The 11,076-nt window shown below is 41.2% G+C and overlaps 1 protein-coding gene across 1 annotated transcript; it reads right to left on the minus strand.

Moving 5' to 3' along the window:
- Positions 1–3,880: 3,880 nt before the first annotated feature.
- Positions 3,881–10,814, minus strand: LOC139335658 (protein ILRUN-like). Its single transcript, XM_070969369.1, has 5 exons — positions 10,575–10,814; positions 9,068–9,222; positions 8,754–8,951; positions 6,945–7,270; positions 3,881–6,218 (listed from the first exon to the last, which is right to left on the minus strand). The coding sequence occupies exons 1-5, from the start codon at positions 10,736–10,738 to the stop codon at positions 6,183–6,185; spliced, it is 879 nt and encodes a 292-aa protein (XP_070825470.1). The 5' UTR covers positions 10,739–10,814; the 3' UTR covers positions 3,881–6,182.
- Positions 10,815–11,076: the final 262 nt, after the last annotated feature.

Below are 11,076 nucleotides of genomic sequence, written 5' to 3' on the forward strand. Positions count from 1 at the left end.
AGCAGGTCTGTTGTTTTGTAGACCTCTCTGTGGTGCCGTGGTGAAGTGCTTTACACCTCATTATAGCCGCCAAACTGATATGAGAGGCATTTCCGCGATATGGAAAGCTGTGGTCATTCATCACTGTTCTTTGGACAAATCACACCTTTATGAGCTGTTCTGTGTCTGTTCAGCAAAATGTCTATTGGTTTGTATTAAAAAAGAAAGTGAGAGAGGACAAGTAAGGGAGCTATATACATAGAAAATAACAGAATAACAGGAAAAAAAAAAAAAAAATTGGAATAAAAATCTATTTTATGCTCAATAATTGTTGTTATTGTCTGTATCCCAATTTGAAATGCATCACTTTAACTAATATTTGATGCATATTTTCAGGGGTGTAGACATAATTAGAACGTAAGCTAATTCATTTTCATAGTAATTATCAGTTGGAGCACTGAGGACGACTGGTACTGGAGGTAATAGCTGTATTAGCATTGCTAGCAGTGTAATCAGCTATAGTCTTAATAACTGTAACGGAAACATGAGAGCTTAAATTATTTCAGTCATGACAGTAGTGGCACTGACAGTAGCATATGTAATAGAGGAATTGTAATATTAGAAGTAGTTGCAATAAAAGATAGAGGTGGCCAGTCAGATAAAAAGTTCATTTCAAAGTAAACTTCTCAAGCATTGTGTTTTCATTACCACTAAAATTAAAACACACAAAGGTAAAAGTCAGTGCCAAACACCACACTCATTCATGACTACTTCAAGTCCTGCAGGTAAGAAGCTCACAGCAAACACACCTTATTCTCATGCAAAGTAGCACTACTTTTACTCAAGTACATGAGTACTTCTTCCACTACTGGTAACAGAGGTAGTAGCAGTGCTGGTAGCACTAATAATAGTCCAGTAGCAGTATTCTGAGCTGTACTCTTACCTTGTCAGTGTTTGACAAAGTGGATTCAGCAGGTTTTCCAATGCTGGGGCTCTTCTCCTGAACCGTTCCCCTGTCTTACTTAAAGTTTGGACTAACGTCAAGGTCCAGCAACTCGTCCGGCCTCAGGTGAGGATGTGCTGTTGGTAGTTTTTGTCTCCTGCCCAGCACTCAGAGCTGGATCACTTCTGTCCACTCCAACCGCTGAGACACCTTGTTTGACTTCTGGTCTCAGCAGCAAGGGTTTGACTTTTTTTGGACAAGGTGCCTTCGTGACATATCAATTCTGAGAGCAAGGGTGTGTCCCAGTGAGGGAGGCTGCTCTAAGTGCATATATAATAATGACTTGAGGCAGTATTCAGATGCAGAGTTCCTTATGTAAACAAACCTTAACAGCCCGGGGAGAAGCTGTGACTGCACCTGAGTTTTTTACCTTTTCTGTAATCATTTCAACAAAGGCAGTTTTGAAGGATGGTCTTCAAACTTTGTGAGCATACGCCACAAACCTACTGAAGCCAGAGGATACGCAAATTCTAACTTTATCTAATCAAATCCAACCCACAAAGGTAATTGTGTTACAGTTCACCATTGTGTGTGAGGAGGAATTCATGCCTGTTGTGGAGTAAAGCTCCCGCTCAGGCCCAGCAGGAGGAAACTCAGCACAGAGAAAGTTCAATCACAATTTCTCAGAGAAGCCGCACACATGATCCACATTCACTGTCAAGCTGTTTCACTGTTAGAGGGTCAACGCCAGTGGCTTAAAGGAAGCCAGGACAGGCCCCAGTGCACACAGTTATCACGTGATCAAACAGAGACTTTGGACAACATCAACATACATATTACCCAGAATTCAACATTGCATACGTATGTGACGAAAATACCAAAGAAAATGAATTACGTATTTGTTTGAATAGCTTTTATAGCTGATGTAGAGTATGCATAATTCTGTTATAGACTGCTATTATTTTACCAAAGAAGGAAAACCATGATGGCTTTCCCTTTTCAAGGGATTATATCATAAATGGCGGCATTTGTAATTTGATATGGCATTTTCATTTAATGCTGTGGCATCGCAGAAATGGCACTAACAAGCTCCAGGGCCACTGCATAGTCTGTATTTACGCTGTTGATTAGCACGCTATTTGCTGTTGCTCACCACCACTCAAGCTCTCGGAAGATGAAAGCTGTGCCTTTTGGGAACTGCCTCGAAAGGGTAGAGTTAGACGGAAAGTGACGAATAGAAGCTAAGTTCTGTCATGACGTGTCAGGATTCACTGAAAGACAGATGGACACGCTGCATAAGGAGAGAGGATCTTATCTTATTGGTGATTAATACAGTATGTGGTTACTGTGCAGGCTTGATTCCAGCTGATGTGAGGATACAGAGAAGCTGCAGCATGAGCCATAAGAGGATTCCTATGGGAGAGATAAGGAGCAAAACAATAGATCAGTCTCAGTGAAATTATGGTGACTCCATAACCCTCCCTCTAGCGCCCCCAGCAGGCCCAGCAGAGAATCTGCTCTACAAATAACACTTGTGTAGAAGTCGTTTGAAATGTATTTGTGACAAAGCAATAAGAAACTGAAGTTTATATGTAGAGCATGCTTAGTTTCTTTTTTGATAGATATGAGACAAATCTTCAGATAAAATACACAGAGCTGAGGTCATATATAAGAGAAATAGGCGGGAGAAAGGAGAGATCTTGATTTGAATTTTCCTTTCCTCTGGGGAATGGTTAAGAAATGGTTGAAGACTACTCCTGGAAAAGTTGAATAACTGGTACACAGAGCGAATATGAGAGTCGGAGAGTGGGAGAGAGAAAGTAGAGTGTGTAAATATTTGCTTAAACTAAACAGTAATGTTTGTGCGGCTGTGTTGAAATATTCCAAAGAGCTGCTTTCCTCTGGATCCGCCCACATAATCATCTTTAAAAGCCTTCTTAAAGATTGTGGCGTTACATCACACCGACGCTTTTACGTCAGCTGGATCTTTGCAGAGTCGCTGCGCCACCTTTAATATTTCTGTGGTGCCTCGCTGTAAAACATTCATCATTCAGCCTGGGCAAATGTCAAGTGACTGTTGCTCCCTCAGGCAGTTTGGTTGTGGAGGCAGTTGCAGCGGTGAGGCTTCAGACCAGTAAGCCTCCAGGTTGACCTGGAGGTGAGCACGTCATCCGACACCTCCTTGAAGTGCAAAAGAGAGACAAACATCAGATGAGCCTGCTGTGCATCTGCTGACCATGATCTGTCTCAAGTTTGACTGTTTTCTTCAGATGGATCCTCAATAAAATCACCGCTCTCATCATTTTTAAAGTAAATCGAGTACTCCCTGACACCAGAAAGCAATGCACCCCTCTTGATTTTGACCCAGGTGGCCTTGTTGCTTATTTTCAATTTAACAGCACACAGTGTCTGAGGGCATCCGTCTGTGGTGCTTCACTGTGTGGTGGGCAGCTACCCAATGTAGATACCTGGCTTAGTTATTTGGAAAAAACAAAATATGGAGTAGAGCAGCAGTGCATGTAAATTGAGTCCCCAAGTGCCACAGAGTGCATTAAATTAAGCAGTGGTCTATGCTTTTTATGTTAATTCAAATGTTTCTTTCTCCTTAAAACAGCTAACCAAGCACCTGTTTAATGCATCATTTCCCAAAAACAGTAAATGCACAGACACACTGCTGCATGCCAGTGACCATATTTCCATTTACAGGGCAGTTACATCACTCATGAACGCCACCAGATGGCATTTTGCAAGATATAAAAAGTACTTTTTTAATGTCATATGTCAGAGGACCTAAGAGAAATTTGACTGTGATTGATAATTAAATGAAAACATATGGTGAAAATGTAAAAGCTGGTGTTTAAATCTGCATAAAATCGTGACTTAAATCTGAGTTAAATTTGAGTGCCTGAAACTGTAAATGAATGCTGCTGCACAAACATGACAAGAAGCCCGAAACTTTAGCTTTCAGTGATAATTTAATCATACAAACATTCATCAAACACACGGGGAAAAAGCTTTCGTCTGTTTGCACTTCCTCACTCTCATAAATGTGCTGTTGTATGAGTCTAATGCCAACTGATTCATTCTGCAATCTGGCCGCTGGGAACTTCAGAGATATTACATGAAGAGGAAAATACAGTTTGCACTTCATGAATTGACATTGACAGCAAACACCTTTGACAGCAGAGAGAAACATTTATCATTTCACACTTTGCACAGGAAATGCACGATGTTCTGTGAAAGAGCGAGGAGCCCAGAGATCCATGTTATTGGCTGGTACTGTCGTGTAGTCAAAGCTCAGTAACCCTGGGGCTTTCAGTTAGTGCCTTATTGAAAAGGCTGTTTACCTGATGAGGTGGGCTAACTCACTGGCTGTGGATGGCAGATAAAATCACAGAGCTGATAAACCCTTCAGGACTTCACAGCACTGGGAGGAGGAAAGTACACACAGGCCTCATCGTGGAGGTCGCATTACTCGGTGCATAGATCAGCCAGTTAGTGCAAGTAAATAATCAGTAACAACGCGATTCTGTCATTTCACCGTCATTTTACTGGCGTGGTTACGTCTGCAACTGAAATGATCGAACGGGATTAAGGTTTTGTTGAAGAAGCTCATTACTCGAATGTGGAAAGCATAATTCAAACAAGAGACTGGAGAATCGGAACAACAGTTACAGCAATAAAACAGCCAGTTCAACGCAAAGAGACAGTGTGGAATCTTTGGGTAAATGATGTCTCCACAAACACGATCCTCTTCTACATTCATCGAATACATTCAACTTAATATAATAGAATAAAAGCAAGTCAGAGACAGCTTGAACATGTTAATTCAAAGCAGGGAGACAAAAAAAATTATTATGTCTTTAGTGATGTTGCATGGGTGTACAGTGCTGTAAACTGTGGTATGAAAGTCATCACACCATGCACATTTGCTTATCTACGGTATATTTAGTGATATTAAAAAAATATCTCAAGTTTATGTCAAATTTCATGTTTATCAGGACAGATTTTGTGAAATTACAATAAAGCTTTTTTTTTTTTAATCCAAAAAATAAGATAAAATTCTGTTTTCATTCCTTTGAGGGTCACTGTAACTGATAATAATAGTCATGTAATACAATATTTTCAGAAATGGTTATCGTACTGTGTACTGCCTTGCAGCCCAAGTTCATATGGCTTGAAATCAAAATCTGATGGCATAGTCTGCATTACTCTTGTGTTGCATGTAAAATCAGCAAAATCTCAGATTCAGACAATGACTGAGGGGATCTCTAGTACTGCATGATTACCAATAACGGATATTCTGCTAATATTCTTCTAATATTTCATAGATGCCAGCAATGACTCTGTTTCTCGTGTGGAGAGAAACCTTCACTGGTTGCTTCTATTTACACTAAGTAGCTAAAAACCCTATTTGACTCTGGAACTCAGAATAAAATTGCTGACTCTAAACTAGCTTCTTGTACAATGATCAAGACTAAAACTGACCCAATCGCAGGAGCTTTACTGTGAATAAGAGCTCTGTATCTCAGCGTTGATCTTAGAGGCCGACTCCCTCCAGTGGAGAAATGTTGCTATGACAGCATAGAAATGATTGCCCACAATGCACAAGCCATGCTGACCAACTGAAGGCCTTTTAAATTATATTAGTTATATTTGTGAAGGGTGTTGCTCCCTCCCTCCACTTAAAAAATATATTAAAAATTAAGATAAAAGGAAAGAAGATGCTGTCCAGTGGTTTGTTCCAGCGACGCCCGTATAATTAAATTTAGTTACAGGGAACCAAATCAATACACCAAGAGTCAGAGCAGAAACTGGAGAATCAGTTGGCAAAATAAATGGCTTTTCCTCCAAAGTCTCTCTTTCAGTTGCACAATGCACACACATATACACACAATTTCACAAATACACACTCCTGTCATTTTTTTCATTTGCACTCTGACAACTAAAAAAAAGAAAAAAAGAAAAGAAAAAAATCTGGAAAAAAAAAAAGAAAAAAGTTATCACTCAAAAGACCCATAGCACTCATTTTTTAACTTAGCATTCACACGTGCATACAGTGGGTTGTGGGATGTTGTTTGAGCTGCACGTCGGGAGCGTTGGCCTCTGGTTTCTCAAAGTGTAGCCGGACTTTGCATAAAGTGTTTTTGAATCTCCACACTCTCTGCCAGCTACCAATAAAGCCTCCTCTTTCTCGTACTGGTGTGACAGACTCCAGAGGTACGGTTTAGTGCTGCTTCACTGTGACAAGTCCCATGATTTAAGAGTGCCCAAAAGGATAGGGCTCCTGTATACCCTGAAAGGAAAAGAAGGGATTAAAGAGGAGACAGTAGGGATGTAAGATATGTAGAAAATAGGCTGAATGAGACAGAGCAAAGGCTTAAATGTGTGTTGTCGCTGTGTCTCAGTGCTGGTACGTATTGAAAATACAGACCTTTCATTGTACATACAGTGAAAGTGCACAGCTAAAACATACAGTCAGTCAGTTAACAGAAAGTTAATCTGCAGCTTGTTTGATATTTTCAAGCAACAATAACATTTACTCCTTCCAGCTTCTCCAGTGTGAGGATTTGCTGCTTTTCTGCGTCTGTGTGATAATGAACCTGCTTATCTTTTGCTTTTAGGCTGCTGGTCAGACAAAACAAGCAGTTTTAAGATGTCGCTTTGGGCATTGGATAACTTATAGACCACACAATTTAATCAAGAACATTATCTGCAGATCAAGTGATGATGAGAATAGTTATCAGTTGCAGCACTGGTTGGCTGTATAATGAAGTTAAAAAAAGCTGAATAGATCATTTTCAGTTCACTTCTTCTGAGCAATGACTTAGACTGTTACTTTATTGATCCCAATTTGTGAAATTACTCAGTTGCAGCAGCATTTTAAACATACAGACAAACCCAAAATATATACAACAAAGAAGAATAAAGAGTTATTCTGATGACAAAAATGTCAGATAAAAATAACCCCAACCACCATCCACTCTCATGGAGAATCCCCCTGCTCGTTCATGTGTCTTACCTGGTTATAAGAGACTACTGATAGATTGCTTTGTAGACTGTTTGCTACTATATCCACAGAGTTGTGTGAAAGTCCATTCTGATCCTGCTGCAGCTCGTCGGGGCTTCCCTGCCAATGTTCCTCTGCGACCCTGTGACCGCTGGCAGCGTGGAGGCTGTTGTTGTTGCTGTTGGGGCACTTGCTCTTCCCGGGCGAGGCGAAGGGGTTGTAGTCTCCTTCCAGGCTGCGGTTGGGCTGGGTGTTGAACTCGGCTTGGAAAGAGGAAAGCTGCTGTGTGACGCCGAGGAGGCCCCCGACCTCCACGCTCAGGATCACCCAAATGACATCTGTCAAACGAAACAATCAGCGTGCTGTGATATACCTGTGCTTACGTGTATACAGTTACAACTAAAGCTACCTTTAATTACCAAAAGACTGAATTAACCAGCAGGCTCAAAATTCCCATTAGCCTCTGACACATTTAGATCATGTACAATGAAGCTGGACTACACCCCCATCAAATCTCAAAGATTTAAAGCGCTGCAGGTCTGCAATTGTTCTCTCTCTTACAGCCACTCGGAGACTGATGGTGTGAAGTGAGGAATTGTCGCACCTCAATGAAATATTAAGGCCAAGTATAATTTTAATTGAGTATCCCTATGCTGCTTAATTTGTAAGTAGGCAGGTCTTAAGGGACTTCCTGTTGGGATCCATCATGCACGTTGAGCTTGCAGGAGGACATAAATCAGTTAAATGAATGACAATTTAATTTGTGCGTGCTAATAGAATGGCCGTCCACTCTTGTAATAGGAAATGCGTACAAAATTATCGAGCAATTTGTCTTCAGCAACGGCTGCTTACTGCTGCTGCTAACGACAGCGCTTGGCTTTATTTTTGCACGTCAGCCACTCAGCTCAAAACAAATGATCATCTGTTTGAAAGAGGAGTATAGTCAGGGCAGGGACAGTCATTACAATCACAGCCTGATGGCTATAGTGAGCATGACAACTTAATGTTGATGTTGTCAGTCTGCCTGAGTAATATCAGTAACAGATAACAAATCAGTGATATTTCAAGCTTGATTTGTCTACTCAAGAGTCCAGATCCCAAAGATATTCAGTTTACCATGACGTAAAACAGAGAGAAGCAGCAAATCTTCACATTTGAGAGGCAGGAACGAGCAAATGTTTGGAAGTGCTACTGAAAAGGTAACTAAAGACTGAAATCGGTTCCCAAAATGGTTGATTATTATTATATTATATTATATTATATTATATTATATTATATTATATTATATTATATTATATTATATTTCTAATTGATTTATTGCCTGAGTTTGCCAGGGTTTGCATAGCGTCGTAAGGGTAAAATTCAAGCACTTTCAAGTTACCTGAATCCAACATTTCCAGATTCTCAGTTACTATAAACGCAGTTGCAAAAAATTAAGGTTACAGAATTCCTTTATACCCACAGCAATCACTGTATTAACCACCTGTTCATATTACTGCCTGCTTTGATCATGATTACTTAATAGTAGCTAATTTTGTAGCCACAAGACAAACAATTACTCCATTTCAAATATTAAAAGATCTTGGGTTTACGTGAGTTATTGTGCAGAAGAAACACCAGATTATGTTGAAAATCAATAATTTTTCCAGCATATTTGCATTCAAGCATATTCTTAACCTTGAAAACATAGCAGCTAAAGTTAATTTTCAAACTTTTCGACACTTTGTATGACCCCGCTAACAGTTTCAGTCTGTTCTTGAGCACATGTATTGAAAAGCAGCAAGTCATTTGCGTTTTCAGTGTGAAGTTCGCTGTCCTCACCTCCATAGTAAAGTCCAGTAGCTGTGCACATTCTCCACTGGCCCTGGTACATGCCAGGAGACACGGGGCTCTGCATCTGCACACTAACATCAGCCATTTCCTGAGGGTCTAGAGACCGCACCATCACCATGTTTGCATGACCAAACTGATCTCCTCCAACATACTTCAGACAAACCCCGGGAGGCCATGACTCTGCACCTGTAAGACACACAGACAACCGTGTTGAACTTGACACAACATGTGACCAGAATTCTTTTTCATTTTCATCAGATTTGTGCTCCATCATATCATTATTATTACTCCAGCAGACTTACCCGTGTTCTGTATCCTCCAGGTCTTTGTGAAAGGTGTGTCCGGTGGAACTGATTCGCCCTCACCAATTGTCACATCCCTCACTAAGGACATGCAAGGCGCACTGATGTTGGGACTCTCAAAGTCATAGTAGGCTCCGATGGCTGCTTGTAAATTCCTGGGATAACAGAGGTCAGAAATCCATCAGATCACTACTGATATGAATTGCATAACATGTGATTTGTGTAACAGAAACAGCGTGATTCAACAGCAGCTTGCACAGCCAAATATGTGAGGGAGAAAATCTGGGTCCCTGAAAAAAAATGTAATTTATTCTGCAAGAGACAGTGCTAATTTAGTTTCCTGAGATGATCGGGTTCAAATGCACATATTGTGGCGAATAACTGAAATGTCTGCAGACCCAGACACACTGGGAATGGGTGCTTCCCGTGACATGCCGGTCATCCATAAACCAGCAGTTTTTATTTTTAGAAAGCCCGCTGCAGAGGAGCTACTGCAGGGCATCTTGTGATACTACTCCAGCCCGATCTGCACATAGCCGCTGTCTCTGTCATCTTCCACAGACCTGCACAGGCTTAATACTGCATGTGCACAGAAAGGTTTATTTAAGGGAAGATTTCAGGGACCTTTTCCTTCGTAACACACTGGTTTTCTCTCAAGGACTTTGCACTGCTTACTGTATTCATTTTCTAAGTCATCACATTTAGAATAGCATGGACGCTGCAGACTGTGAAATATTGTCAGCATGTGAAAAACACATATAAATACAGTCTGTCCGGGCACAGTGAGGTAAAGATTTACCAAGCTTGCACAACTCCTGTGTGAGCTTTGAGCTCGACTCGGCGTCATGTTGGACGGTTACGTAATAACGTTAACCCGCAGCGGTCCTCGCTGTGGTTGTGGTCAAGGAGAGACAGACATAACGTTAACGTTTGGTCATCTTGGCTGTTGTTTTCCCCATAAGTGAAAAGAATAAGCAACAGACTGTATGAACTTTTAATTATCCTTTCAGCGGAGTGGCTAGCTAGCTGCTAGCACCTAGCTTAGTGTAACAGTGGCGACTAACTGAACGTACAACTCCTGTTATTATCAGCATGAACAACCACGAAAAACACTCGTTTAAAAAGTGACTTTAAGATGTTTCCGATCAAATTTCACGCAAACCCGCTTCTATAAGACCTACAGTTTATTTATCGTATAAAGATAAGCATTTTTATCAAGTGTGCAACACCCACTAAGCTACCTGACAGGCAATCAAAAGTCGGAGACACGGTGACTCAGCTAACGCTTACGTTACTACAACGTCGTTAGCTGTCACCGAGCCCACGTCTACATACCTAACGTAAACGCTATCACTGTGACAATGAGGGATAACACTTCCTTCACTGTTTTCCCAGCGAAATACAGCCATACAGTGAGACGGCTTGGTGCAAAGCTAGCTATGATAGCGTACAGTATCTGTTATCTAACATAAACCGCACGGCAGGCCGGACGAGTCACCGAGCTCACCAGTTGGTCATGTCCAGAAAGAAGGCGCATCCGGCGGGGTTTAGCTGAAACCCGAGCAGCCTCTGAAATTCCGATATTAGGATATCTTTGTCTGTTGTGCCCATGCAGCTGAATTTCTGCATGAGCTCCTGGTCCAGGTCCAGGTCCAGGTCCATGCCCTCCATCGCGGATTCGGCTGGACAGAGACGGGGGCTTCGCTCCTAATTTAGTCCGAGGCCTCGACTTGTCATAACAAACTCAACGACAGGGCCGAGTGCGCATGTCACATGGTTGTGTTTTGTGCCTATGAGCCACAGGCCCGGTGAGGAAAGACAACACTGAGCTGGACTTTAAATGCATGCAAAGTACGTGTGAAGTTACACATCGCAGTGATAATAACGTGTAATTAACTGTGGGCGTAAAGGAAGTCAATAACATCCACTAAAATATATCTAATGTTAAACTATCTTAGAAAATATTGGGGTAAAAATATGGTTGTTTTCTTAACAATGCTGCATTTCTA

Source organism: Chaetodon trifascialis, chromosome 8 (genome assembly GCF_039877785.1).
Source record: "Chaetodon trifascialis isolate fChaTrf1 chromosome 8, fChaTrf1.hap1, whole genome shotgun sequence".
In the NCBI taxonomy this organism is placed as follows: domain Eukaryota; kingdom Metazoa; phylum Chordata; class Actinopteri; order Chaetodontiformes; family Chaetodontidae; genus Chaetodon; species Chaetodon trifascialis.